At 50.4% G+C, this 14,465-nt stretch overlaps 1 protein-coding gene across 1 annotated transcript in view; it reads right to left on the minus strand.

Moving 5' to 3' along the window:
- Positions 1 to 14,465, minus strand: part of TIMM50 (translocase of inner mitochondrial membrane 50) — a 395,791-nt gene that overhangs the window by 325,770 nt on the left and 55,556 nt on the right. Inside the window, exons 2-3 of the mRNA XM_086938707.1 lie at positions 13,784 to 13,931; positions 10,664 to 10,695 (exon numbers count right to left, since the gene is read on the minus strand). Coding sequence (XP_086794833.1) covers positions 10,664 to 10,695; positions 13,784 to 13,931 — 180 coding nt within the window. The remainder of the gene's footprint in view (positions 1 to 10,663; positions 10,696 to 13,783; positions 13,932 to 14,465) is intronic.

Genomic DNA, 14,465 nt, shown 5'->3' on the forward strand with positions numbered 1-14,465 from the left:
CTGACGGCAGCCATCACTCAGTCCCGTGATGTGCTTGATGCGAAGATCGGGGTGGTGGGGTCGGATGTTACGCTATTGCGCCAGGACCTATGCAACGCGGTCTCCTGTATCACAGAGGTCGAGACACGCATCTCGGGGGCAGAGGATGATATAGTGACCCTTAAACGTAGAGTGGCAAATCTCGAATCCGTCCAGAAATGATTGGCGCACCGGGTGGAGGTTGCAGAAGGGTGCGCCCGGCGCAACAACCTCCGCTTTGTTGGACTACCCGAGGGCTGTGAGAAGGGAGATATGGAGGGCTTCCTGACGCGGTGGCTGGAGAGTTGGATGTCGCCGGACACTCTTTCTCGCTGCTTTATAATTGAACGAGCACACAGGGCCCTGATGCAAAGACCGCCGGAGGGAGCGCGACCGCGGCCTATAATAGCTAAGCTCCTAAATTATCACGACAGGGACGTGATCCTAAAGCAGGCCAGAGCGAAAGAACCACTGCGGTACGAGAATCACACTGTCATGGTCTTCCCGGACTACACTCGCATGGTACAACAGCAGCGCCAGTCATTTGCAGCAGCCAAGGCCCGGCTGTGGGACCTGAAACTACAGTATGCCCTGCTACATCCGGCCAGGTTGAGAGTGGTGTTTCAATCCCGCACGCATTTCTTCGACTCTCCTGAGGAGGTGTTTCAGTGAACAGATGAAATCAGACTGGCGAAGGTTCACACCTCACAGCGGCGAGACACCGACTCCCAACAGGACGAGGCACAGACGGAACCCACTCGGGAGGGGCGGCGCAAGGGCAATTGGAGATCCAGATCAAGGCAGCGGTCGGCGTCGGATGTGGCCTCCGAGACTGTGTTGGGGGCGACCGAGAGGCAGAAGAAGGGCACGTGAATTGAACTGAGAGACATTTGGTGGACTTACTCTTTCAGCCCTCTGCTTCATTGAGACCCCGTCGAGGGACATATCGGGGGGCCTCATCAATTTGGGGAAGAGTGTATAACGTTGATGCATTAATGAAGGTTCCGGGGTACGCCTGGGGGGTGACTGGGAATGGGGGGATTCTAGCGGTGGGGGAGGGGTACTTCTGGGTGGGTGTAGGTTCTAGAGCAGTTGTAGAAGGGGATGGGGATCCATTGGTGGAGAGGGTCGTCGACTCCGCGTTTGGGGTGGAGGCCCTGCATCACCGCGACAGGTACTTCATTGTTTCTTGAGGTATGGGGTTGGGGGGAGGGTTCCGGGGAACAGTTTGTTGCTGTTTCAGGGGGGGTTTGCACAGTCTGGACAATGTTCTGGTGGGGGTTGAGAACACGCACAGCGGGCGGGAGCAGGACTCAATGGATGCGAAGGGTACTGGATGTCGAGCCTGGATGATGGGGCTGTATAGCCCAAGGACACACTTCGTGTCCTTAGTTGGAATGTGAGGGGCGTGCTGGACAAGATCAAGCAGGGGGCGGTTTTGAAACAGGCCAAGAGAGTGGGGGCGGATGTTGTACTGCTGCAAGAAACACACCTCTTGGGGTCTAAAACACTGTGCCTTCAGAGGTTTGGCTATACACAGGTCTTCCACGCTGGAATTTCCAGAGGTTCCCGAGGGGTGGCCATTCTGATACATTGAAGGGTCCCATATGTCCACTCCACACACTGGCTTGACACACAGGGTAGCTACATCTTTGTTCGGGGCACACTAAGGGGGGGGGGGACAGGTGGTACTTGGTAGTGTATACGCTCCGCCTACTCTGCAGTGGTCCCTAGTAGAAAAGATTTTGGCGGTTTGAGCAGAGATCCCAAATGGACTGGCGGTCATTGGTGGAGATTGGAACGATGTGTTAGACCACACAAGTGATAGGTACAGGCCGGGAGGGAGTAGGGAGGCGACAGGACACACCAAATTGCACGATAGGATTAGAAATCTTGGATGGGTGGACACATGGAGACTGATGCATGGAGCGCAGCGGGAGTACACATTCCTCTCAGCGGTCCACAAGTCGTTTTCCAGGCTAGATTATATATTTGTTCCCCTGGCAGCCGAGAACAGGGTCAAGTCAAGTCAAGTCATAAAATTTATATAGCGCACTACATACCCAGAGGGTCTCAAGGCGCTTAGGGAGGGGAGGAGGATTACTTGTCAAATATCCACCTTTTAAGTTGCTTTCTGAATGCTAGGTGGTTCTGGGTAAGGCGAAGGTAAGTGGGAAGTGAGTTCCATGTTTTAGCCGCCAGGTGTGAGAAGGATCGACCTCCCATGGTGGTCTTGTTGATGCGAGGTACAGTGGCGAGGGCTTGGCTGGAGGACCGTAGTTGGCGGGGGGGGGGGTGTAGAAGGACAGTCGTGAGTTGAGGCATTCTGGTCCGATTTCGTAGAGTGCCTTGTGTGCGTGGGTCAGAAGTCGAAAAGTGATCCTCTTATTGACGGGTAGCCAGTGGAGGTTTTTCAGGTGACCAGAGATGTGTTCGTTACGCGGGATGTCTAATATGATCCTGGCTGAGGCGTTTTGGATTCGTTGGAGTTTTTTCTGGAGTTTAACGGTAGTACCTGCGTAGAGTGTGTTTCCGTAGTCCAGTCGGCTCGTGACCAGAGCATGGGTGACTGTTTTTCTGGTTTCGGTGGGGATGCAGCGAAATGTTTTTTTGAGCATGCGAAGAATGTTGAAGCAGGAAGAGGAGACGGCGCTGACTTGTCTGTTCATTGAAAGTGAAGAATCCAGGATAACGCCTAGGTTCCGTGCATGGTCTGTCGGGATGGGTGCTTTTCCAAGGGCTTCCGGCCACCAAGAGTCGTCCCATGCAGAGGGGGATGTACCTAAGATGAGGACTTCTGTTTTATCTGAGTTCAGTTTCAGACGGCTGTGTTTCATCCATTCGGCAACTTCTTTCATTCCTTCGTGTAGGTTAGTTTTGGCGGTGCTGGGGTCATTGGTGAGAGAAAGGATCAGTTGAGTGTCATCCGCGTAAGAGATGATGTTGAGGTTGTGTTGGCGGGCGATGGCCGCGAGGGGGCTCATGTATACGTTGAAGAGGGTGGGACTGAGTGAGGATCCTTGTGGTACGCCACAGATGACTTCGGTGGCCTCTGACTTGAAAGGTGGTAGGCGGACTCTCTGGGTTCTTCCGGCGAGGAACGAGGTGATCCATTCAAGTGCTTTTCCTTGTATTCCGATGTTTTTGAGGCGTTGTAAAAGGGTGCTGTGGCAGACTGTGTCGAAGGCTGCAGAGAGGTCGAGGAGGATGAGGGCGACTGTGTCTCCATTGTCCAGTAGAGTTCGAATGTCGTCTGTTGCTGCGATGAGGGCGGTCTCAGTGCTGTGTTTTGCTCGGAAGCCAGACTGTGAGGAGTCGAGGGATTTGTTGGCTTCGAGGAAGGCGGCGAGCTGGTTGTTGACAGCTTTCTCGATGACTTTGGCCGGGAAAGGAAGGAGCGAGATGGGGCGGTAATTTTTGAGTTCGGTGGGGTCCGCTGTGGGTTTTTTCAGAAGGGCGGTGAGTTCAGCGTGTTTCCAGCTTTCCGGGAAGGTGGCGGAGTTGAAGGAGCAGTTGATGACGTCTCGGAGGTGCGGTGCTATGACGGAGTCTGCTTTGTTGAAGATGTGGTGAGGGCATGGGTCTGTGGGGGATCCTGAGTGGATGGAGTTCATCAGGCGGATGGTGTCCTCAGTGGAGATTGGGTTCCAGTCGTTAAGGGTGTTCAAGGGGGGAGAATGTTCAGCATATGGTTGGGTGGGTTGGTCTCCGGGTTGGTTGTCGAAGCAGATATTTTGCCGCGTGGGCTGTCGGATCACTCCCCTACGACTGTCACTATTTGCCTGAATCAACGGCGGCAGCCGTTCCGCTGGCGTCTCTCGGTCTGGCACTTGCAGTTAGGGGACTATCAAGCACATATGAGAAGGGCAATCGCGCACTATCTAGCAGACAATGTAGGGACAGTGGCGACCAAGGGGACACTTTGGGAGGCTATGAAGCCCAAGCTACGGGGCGTGGACATTGCCTGGTGCGCGGTGGCTAAGAGAAGGCGTAGGGAGACCCCGACTCAGGCCGAGTTAGATATCAGGGAATTGGAGCGATGTAGTGGACTGGATGGGGAGGATCGACAGGTGGAGCAGTTACTACTTGCGCAGCAGTCCTATGCCTCATTATTAATGGACGAGGGACAACAGATGTGGCTAGCTACCCGCAGCAGAGTGTACCAATGGGGATATAAATCAGGGATGAGGCTTCATCGACTATGTCAGGGACAGTTCCATGCTCAGACTCCACCGAGGATTCTGGATTACTCAGGCTCCTTGATGACAGATCCCAAGCTGATTGCGGAGGGTTTTGCGACATACTATGCGGATCTATACTCTCCACATGAAAGCATAGACGCGGACTTGGTCGCTAAATTTATAGACGACTTGCCGCCAAAAGCGTTCACCGATGAAACCCGCGAACGCCTAGACAGGCCTCTGACAGAGGATGAATTGGGGGTGGCTCTTGGGGAACTGAACACTGGGAAGGCTCCCGGCCCCAATGGCTTCCCCAGCGAATTCTTTAAGAAATTTCATCTGCAACTGGGAGCCCACTACAGGGCAGTGGTGGAGGAGGCTAGGGAACAGGGCAGTCTACCCCTGGACTGGAGGCATGCCGAGGTGGTGGTGTTTCACAAACCGGGTCGACCCCCTGAGCGCTACGCATCATACCGCCCGATTTCTCTACTGAATGTGGAGGCCAAGGTTTTGGCCAAAGCGCTGGCCAATAGATCGCTACCGTATATTTCCGATCTTGTCCACCCTGATCAGGCAGGGTTCATGCCCCGGCGGGCAACTCGGCACAACATCAGGAGAGCCCATGTCGCGGTGGTTCGGTCCTCTGGGACACAGGCGGCGTTATTCTTGGCTGATATGGACAGGGCGTTCGATTCCCTCAGTTGGACGTATCTGTTCTCGCTCTTGCCGCGCCTGAACCTAGGGCCGGTGTTTGTGCCTCATGTGAAGTTACTGTATACCGAGCTAACGGCTTCAGTTAGAGTGGTGGGGGCGGTGTCATCAAAATTTGCCATTCAGAGGGGCACCAGACAGGGCTGTCCCCTCTCTCCATACTTATTTGCCCTAGCCATGGAGCCCCTGGCGGCCTGGGTCCGGATCGATGCGCAGTTGCGGGGGCTTGAGTGGTCGCAGGAAGTGTCAGACCGCATCGCATTATACGCGGATGACGTCCTGTTTTTCTTGACGGATCTTAACCCCTTCACTGCTGGCCCGTTTCCGCCCCTGTGCTGTAAACAAATGAACAGGGGCGGGCCATGACGAACCCCAGCCGTCATCAGCACACGAGCACCGTAGTGCATGACGGCTGGGGTTCGTCATCAGCATGCAAGGGGTTAACAGATCAGGGCCCCGCCTGCTGCGTATATTGCAAATCTTTGGCGAAACCTCGGGCCTCTACATGAATCCCCGCAAATCTACGCTCTGGGTGCTGGGGGGTGGCCCGACGCTGGGTGGCTGGTCATCAGAATTGCAGAAAGCAGCAGGAGGCCTTAAATACCTGGGAGTGTTTTTGACAGAGATGCCGGCAGTCGCGTGGGAGCGCAATGTAGCCGGTCTGGGAACGGACCCAAGTGGACATTAAAGTATGGTCCCGGATGCCGCTGACCATCTATGGCAGATCGGCCATTTTTAAAATGGTGGCCCTACCCAGACTGCTGTATCAGCTACAAAATCACCAGTACCCGATCCAGCCCTCTTGGTTTAAACAGGTGGACTCCGCCCTTGGGCAATTCCTCTGGGCTGGAGGATCGATTAGGGTGGCGTTGCGCAAATGCTTTCGCTCAACATATTGTGGGGGGCTGGCGACCTCAGATGTTCTTTCCTACTACCAGGCGTCCCATTTATTAGTGTTAAATGATTGGTGGTATGGGGAGAGGAGCGACACGGCATACGCACGAGAGGCTACTGATGGAACCACGTACGCTCCACACATGGCTATACGAGACGAGGGGGCGCAAGACCCTGCCGCCGGCGACACAAGTGGTCTTTGATGTCTGGAAACGGGCATTGCGGCAGATGGGGTGGTGGCAGACCCTAACTGAGGAAACCCCCCTAAGGGGCAACGGCCGCTTACCAGGTTTGGCGGCCCTCTCCGGGTTTTCAGGCTGGGACGCAATTGGTATCTCCCGGTTGGGGGAGGTTATGTCAGGAACAACGCTTAAGTCATTCCAGGAGCTCAGCACAGGATTTCACATGCCCCGCACGCAGTTCTTCAGGTATTTACAGTTGCGCCATGCCCTAGCCCCAGATCTGGGGGGCTTGACGTCCCTTCCCGAGTTTAGCCCACTAGAGGCCCGAGTCTTTATGGGAAACATAGACACAAAGAAAATCTCACGCATTTACCAGTCCCTGATCATACACTACTCCTCAGATCTGCAGACACTTAAGGAAACCTGGGAGGCTGAGGTGGGGCAGCTGGAGGAGGAGGACTGGAATGAGGCGATGGGAGGTCCCAGAGGGGCGGCCATATCGGTCCGTCTTCGTTTGATACAATTCAAATACTTTCACAGGATGTACTATACCAGGCAGAAGCTTTGGAGGGCGGGCCTGATTGGTTCCCCAGACTGTACTAGGTGTGGACACGAGGAGGGCACCTTCTTTCATACAGTATGGAGTTGCGAAGGGTTGAGTAGAATCTGGAATGGCGTCTGGAATGGGTTGGACGAGGCGCTGGGTTGGGTGCTCCCGCGCACGCCGCGGTTGGGGTTGCTGCATGTGCTAGAGGGGATGGGAAGCAACATATATAAGAGACACCTGCTCTTGCTAGGTCTCACTGTGGCCAAGAGAGACATTGCAAGGGCCTGGAAGAACCCGCAGGCCCCATCGCCCGTAGCGTGGAAGAGGGGCCTAGATTTCTGTATGGGGAAGGAGAAACCCATATTCCTGGCTCGGGGCTGTCCCAGCAAGGACTTCAAGATTTGGAAAAGATGGGCAGACTATAGGGGTATGTGGTTGGAGCCACCAGTGGAACCAGACCCTGATCTTGAAGCTTGAGTCCGCTCTGGTTTGGACTGTGTGTGTGTAGAGGACAGGACAGGTTGAGTACCGTGCAGGGGAGGGGGGGTGGGGGGGGGGATCCGGGTGGGATGGAGTCTGGGATGGTTGGGGGGGGGGGGGGGGGGGGGGGGGATGGGAGTTGGGAAGGGGAAAGTTGAGTTATGTACATTGATCCCGATGCATTGATTATGAACATAATGATGGATTACGTTATGGTTTATGTATACTGGTGTCCTGCAGATACCTCTGGGGTACAGGGGTCTGCGACCTTTTTATGTGATCTATCAATAAAAATGTGTTTTCAAAAAAAAAGTACAGTACTAATAGGGTGGCTACCGCACTGTAGGTCACAACAGACACTATCTCTAGTCCTGAACTATTCACCTAGTGGAGAAGTGTGGCTCAATGGTTAGAGCAGCAGACCATGATGCAGAGGTCTGGCACGGGACCAGGGTTCTAATTCCCGCCTCAGCGGGTCTTGGGCTCAATTTCCTCGGACCTGATAATTCTCGCCTCAGTGCCTATTCTAATCATGGGTCCCACTCTGCAACTCTGGGCAATAGCTTGCTTAATCTCCACAACGGCCCTAACAGCGCTGGGATGCCTGGCTTCACCTTGGGGGTGCCCAGGAGTGGACATTTCACAGGGAAAAGCCAGGAAGGGTTCCACAGCGGTATGCGTTACAGCGCCAGGACACCCCAGTTGGGGTATTAGTGCGCTTTACAAGTACAAATTACATTTACATTAACCTAAAAACAACTACATTTTAGGTGTGTTAGTGTAATTAGGTCAGTGGAAGCTTAACAAGACTACAATACCCATAATACATTAGGCTATCAGACAAAAGTCCGGGAGTGGAAATAGTGTCTCTGGAGGGAGGTGGTCACCGTACATTACACTCACTTTCACCAGCTGCTCTTAGAAAGTGGGCATTAGAGTGTGCGGCTAAATCAGGGTGCGTGCTGGGCTCTGGGTACGAGAGAGTTTCAGGAGTGAGGACAGTCTTTCCTGTGGCCGATACGACTGGTTCCATGCTCCACTTACTCTTTAGTGGATGACCCAATGCCCGATTAACCTCACTCAATTATCGCATCCCGCCACTCAACCAGGATGCCCACCTATTTAGATCAAACAGCTGTGCAGCAAACAGATGTGCTCAATAATTAAGGTATAGTGTGCACAACTTGCCAATTAAAACCAGCACCATACTGTACCTTCTTAATAATTTACAATGCATTATTAAACAGAAAATGCAGAAGGATCTCAACTACAGCCAATAAACGCAGCTGCCAAAGTATAATGTGTTTATGTTTAATTTACAAACTACAAACGGATGCAAAACGAATCTGGGAGTAGACAGAATGTTAAGTATCCCCTAAAATAGGTGCCTGGAGAATTATCAAAATGCAAACACTTATATCGCAAAACACATGCCCACTAAGAGGTTCGAACTCACAACCTTCAGATTATTAGACAGAAGCTCTGCCTTTTAGGCTAAGAAGGTTCAATGAAGAATTGAAACACAAGTTTTTCAATCGGAGTGCCATGTACTCAAGTTTCCTTCTTCAGTGAGAATACAGCACACAAAAACTTCACTTGATGTGTTGCAACAGTTGTGTGAATAAAAACGTTTGCACCTATTCATGGTGCTGTTGGTGCTAGCTGAGGCAGTGGAACACTTGATGAGCTCTTTGAAAACAAGGACATGTCCTCCGCTGGGTCTGTTAATTCTGTCCTGTCTTATAACCTTGTGCCTGGGGAATAGGTGTGGTAATGTCGATAGAATCAGCCAGGTTTTTGTGAGGAAGAGCAGTTTCAATGTGTGGTCGTGCAGCAGGTTCCATATTTCAGTAGAATGTTTATTGAGGGAGGTGTTGTTCAGGAGAAGGCAGAACAGGGAGGGGTGGGGAGTGGTGTGTAGGTGTGCGTGGCCGAGGGAGAGGTGAGTGTTATGTGCAGTGCATGTGAGGATGGTGTGAAGGTGTGGGAAGGTGCAGGAAAAGTGCCAGGTGGAACAGGGGAAGGGCACCTTTGCAGTCGACTACCGAGGCGTAGCAGCAGCACTGGAAGGTGCATTTAAGGCTCAGGGTGAGGAGAGGGAAGCAGAGACGTAGCAGTGATGGGGAGTGAAAGCAAGGGGTCTGGCGCTGCGGCAGACATGAATTAGGAGCGGGGTCTCTGGGGCTATGGGTTAGGCTAAGTAACTGGTGGAAACAGAGAAGGGAGTGTGGCGTGGGAGAGGAAGCAGGGAAGGTCGCAAATTCAGGAAAAGGGCAGGAAGAAGAGCAAAAGAGTGAGTAAAAGGAAGAAGAGGAGTTAGGAGAGCTATTGAGTTTGAAACTCGAAGAGAAGAGCTGAGACTAAAATAAGCCAAAAGCAGCAAGGATTGAGTGAAAAGGGCAGAGAAAAATGTTAAAGAATGAAAGGCAAAAGCACAGAAGATCAGAAAAGAATGAATGAGAAAGAGTGGCAGATGCCCAGAAGATCGGCACAGAATCATTGTAAAAGTTCAAAAAGCAGCAAAGAAAGATTGCGGAATAATGAAAAAAGTACATGAAAGTGGCAGAAAGAATGAGAAACGCACAGTAAAGCAGCAAAGAAGGAATAAGAAGGAAGGAGTTATGCACAGTGAAGTAGCAAAGAAAGACTGAGAAATGCACATAAAAGTGACAAGTAATGAAAGAATGAGCGATGCCCAGAAAACAGGCAGGAAAGGGCGAGAAGTGTTCCAGCCCGCGCCCGCCCACATGCACTCAAGCTCTGGGCCGGCCATGGCACCATCTGGTAGCACTTTTTTTTACCGCTCACTAAAAGTCGAGCAAGCAGCGCATGCGCTGCTCTGGGCTCTACCTAAAAAATGAAGCTCATTCCCCTATTTGAGAGCCAGTAGAAAGGAAGTATGCTGGTTTTCACTGTAGTTCATAATTTTAGCTATTATATAAATGTGCTTGCTGTAACCAATAGGACGCATAAAACAGCCTGGATCTAAATTTCAGCTGTGGCCAGTATGATGTGCATCGCTTTATATTTTAGAGTCCTTGAGGCCTCAATCACTCACGTAGAACTTTTGCTAAGTTTCAGAATATTGGTGCCTATATGATGTGTTTTAATGTAAGCTGGACACCCTTACTATAAGCTTGGCAGACATTAAGCTCTACTCACCTATGTGCATACATGGCACGTGCCATTGTAAGCTCTGCAGGATAGAACACACTCATTTGTGTCTGCGTAATGTGCATTAGCAGAAGCTGCACGTGGCTAGGTGTTCCTCCTGGTTGTAGACAAAAATATCGAGTCCGATTCATCTTTTTAATCCCGCTGCTAGTATAAACTCAGTGGGCAGAAAGCTCACCCACGCCCTGTGCCACTCATCATAGCACCTTAAGAAGTGGCCAGTGTAAGATTAGCGAGGCAGGAAGCCAGTGTAAAATCATGACTCATGTTACTTTGAGGATTAACAAAGCTCCCTTTAACGCCCCACACCCACATTTATAACACAAAACACATCCTATGAGGCATCTGAACTCTCAGCCCGACTAGAGATTTGTGAGACTGAGTTCACAGGTGGAGAAGGCATTCAGGATTATTTCCAAGGAATACATCTTCAAAAGGACATAGATATAAGCTGGTATTGCATTCAGAGCCCTTACCCGATGTCCTTCTTCGTCCACCGCATTACTACCTGAAAGTAAGGGAGAAAAAGTTAGCCAGAGAGCAGCATTGTACACAGGGAGAAGTTTTATATTTGTCCACTGCTCGCCCCATAATGATGTACACAGCATTGGTAACTCCGAACGATATCCATTACCCCTTCTCTGTTTGCCTTGTTTGTCAGAGGCAAAAAGAACAGATAGATGATGGACGGAATGCTGAACAAATCAAACATTCACCTCCAGTCACAGATCTGGGTTAAATCCATTGGATTTTTTTCGCTCGCCATACCTTTCCAGTTTGGACCCAGCCATATGCAAATCCGTCTTGACCCTTCTCCCCATGGGAACAGTCCAGCCTTAACTGCCAAGCCAGGTCCTCCCTGGACCAGAAAATAAGCATCCTGTGACCGGTTTTGGGGTATCACCCCTCATCAGCCAGACTAGCTTGAATCCAGTGGCTTAGCGAGCACGGGACCAAAGTCTGGGCATCCCCTTCCCACTTTGGGTGACAAATGCAAAAAGAACTATGATTGCAGTCTGCACTGCAAAGAGCAGGATTGAACTACTTTACAGGTTCACTTGTTTAAAGCGTTTTTAGTAATGCCAGTAACATAACAAGGCCAGAATGTGCATGCAAATCTCCCCTCCTGCATACCCTAGAATCATCTTTGAATGCTCACATTTGTGCCACGCCCCCCACTCCCATTCAACTGTCGTACAGGTGAACTGTGGCTGAGCTAAAGACATGGAGGTGGAGGTGGGCTGACAGTAATGACATCACTTGAAACCAAATCAAAAGACGACAATTAACTTGAGTAATCCTCCCCCATGGTTACATCCACCCTCATTTACAACATGTGAAATAAAACCAATGCTGGCACCAGTTTGAGAATAAAGTCCAGCATGAGCTTCTGCCTGATGAAATTGACAAATGCATTAGAAGTAGATAGAAAAGTCCTTACACTACAGCAGTCCCCAAGCACACTGACACGTGTGTAGGCCATGTGGCTGCCCTAGAGAGGTTTGAACCACTGAAAAGCCAATGAAGCTCATAATCGACGGGAAAGCCTTCTGTGGAATGGGCACAGTGTCTTGAGAGGGAAACCATTTGTATGGATTTGACTTTTGATTTGCAGATGATGGGTAGGGAGGGTTAAAATCTCGATGGAAATATTATCGTCAAACATTCGCTTCACAGGACACAGTCGACAAGCAGCAATGCTGCCTTTGGTGTGCAATGTTTGTATTTCTATACGGCTACACCTCTACCTCTGCGCCTCGCACTGCGGCACGCCTCGCACTGCTGCACCACTTCACTCGGGGACACCACCCCTTCACTCGGGGGCACCACCCCTTCACTCGGGGGCACCACCCCTTCACTCGGGGGCACCACCCCTTCACTCGGGGGCACCACCCCTTCACTCGGGGGCACCACCCCTTCACTCGGGGGCACCACCCCTTCACTCGGGGGCACCACCCCTTCACTCGGGGGCACCACCCCTTCACTCGGGGACACCACCACCACATCACTCTGGGACACCACCACCACATCACTCTGGGACACCACCACCACATCACTCTGGGACACCACCACCACATCACTCTGGGACACCACCACCACATCACTCTGGGACACCACCACCACATCACTCTGGGACACCACCACCACATCACTCTGGGACACCACCACCACATCACTCTGGGACACCACCACCACATCACTCTGGGACACCAACCACATCACTCAGCCCAACCACATCATCACTCAGCCCAACCACATCATCACTCAGCCCAACCACATCATCACTCAGCCCAACCACATCATCACTCAGCCCAACCACATCATCACTCAGCCCAACCACATCATCACTCAGCCCAACCACATCATCACTCAGCCCAACCACATCATCACTCAGCCCAACCACATCATCACTCAGCCCAACCACATCATCACTCAGCCCAACCACATCATCACTCAGCACCACAACAGCACTGTTCTTGCTTGCTACCAACAAGCATTGCCATAGCCAATAGGACTCGCATTAGGAAAGTGCAAGCTATTGGCTTTGTGAATAACAATGCTATTAATTTATGTATTTTCAAAGCTAACATATGAAAAAAAAAAGTCATTTACAATACCAATAGCTCACACTTTCCTAATGCGAGACCTATTGCATTGCAAATGCTTGGTGTACATTGGCACACGAATGTCGGTAGCAAGGTCATTTCTAGCTTGGAGCGCTGACTATTGGACATTGCATGTAAGGCTTTTTAAAGAAGGAGCCTCATGGCTTCCAAGACTAAAATAAAAAAAAAAAATGTAATCAATAAATTAAAATAATAATAATAATAATAATAATAATAATAAATGGTTTTTTATATTTTCATGGAAAAATTATTGACGGGATGGACATCATACGTCCAAGAGTGACCTACCGATCCTTCAAAAACAGAGGTTTGCTCATGGGGAGAGAAGACAGATTAATTTCTTACGTGGTGCTGGAATCACCAAGACCAGCCTAAACCACAGTGGAGGAAATCAAAAGAAATCTGGGAAGGTTTTGAGGAAGCTTTTTGTGGCGCTCTTTTGGAAGAGAATGTCATTCTACAATGCATCTTTCTACAGAAAACATGAAAAGCAGACTACCAACTGATAAAGTAGGCTGTAAAAACTTTGACCTAAAGTGTGTTCTCAATGGTATGAAGGTTTCCTTAGATTCTCAAGTGACATCTGCTTCAAATCACAAGGACATGGAAGGAACACGTTTACCAAGCTAATTATTTGAGCATTATGAATTTAGATCAAAGTGAAGCCGGTACTCACTAGAGATGTAGTGGGGAATAAACTTCTTCAGCAGTGACTTAAGATTGAAACACACAGCAAGATTCAAGAATACTTCTGCAAACACAATGTAAGGTGAGAATAGTTTTGGTATGTGGATGCCTATACGCCTTCTACCTTGGTTGCTTTTATATAAGAACAGATATCCGGATTTGCAGGTAATAACCTTCTAAAAACAGTAAATTTCACTGCAGAGCCCGACCTTCAGAGGTGCTTACACACACATACCACATGCAGTACAGCCATCAACGACTAAGAGTGTGCAAACAACTTACCAAACACATAGACTACAGCTCCAGCACCGCCAAGGCCCATTAGCCCTGCTAGCCGCAACACCATTTTTTTGGCATATGCTGTACTTTCCTTCTGTTTCTTCTCCTTTTGTTGCTCCTCTGAATCTTTTGAGCTCTCATTTTCTGAATTCTGCATAGGACAGAATATGGGAAAGGAAGCAGTTACTCACTTCAGATACGTAAACTGGGCGACAAAGCGTTTCTAAGATTGTAGATACATCGCCAGTCACAACAAAGCACATCTTTAGACTGAATAGTTGAATGGTTGCACAGATTGATGCTGTGGTAGCGCATAGTGATGTTGTGGTGCCCCCGAGTGATGCTGTGGTGGTACGATATACAGAGTGAGCGCGATAGATAGACAGAGGGAGGGCGATAGATATACAGAGTGAGGGCGATAGATAGACAGAGATAGAGTGAGGGCGATAGGTGCATGGGCGTTTGTGTGGGGGGGTGTGGGGGGTGTGGGGGTGTGTGGTTGTGTGTGTGTGTGTGGTTGTGTGTGTGTGGTTGTGTGTGTGTGGTTGTGTGTGTGTGGTTGTGTGTGTGTGGTTGTGTGTGTGTGTGTGTGTGTGGTTGTGTGTGTAGTTGGGTGTGGTTGTGTGTGTGTGGGTGTGGTTGTGAATTACTAAAAGGGTGGACATCAGCCCAAATGAAACTCTTC

The sequence above is a fragment of the Lissotriton vulgaris genome, chromosome 9, assembly GCF_964263255.1.
Source record: "Lissotriton vulgaris chromosome 9, aLisVul1.2, whole genome shotgun sequence".
NCBI lineage: Eukaryota > Metazoa > Chordata > Amphibia > Caudata > Salamandridae > Lissotriton > Lissotriton vulgaris.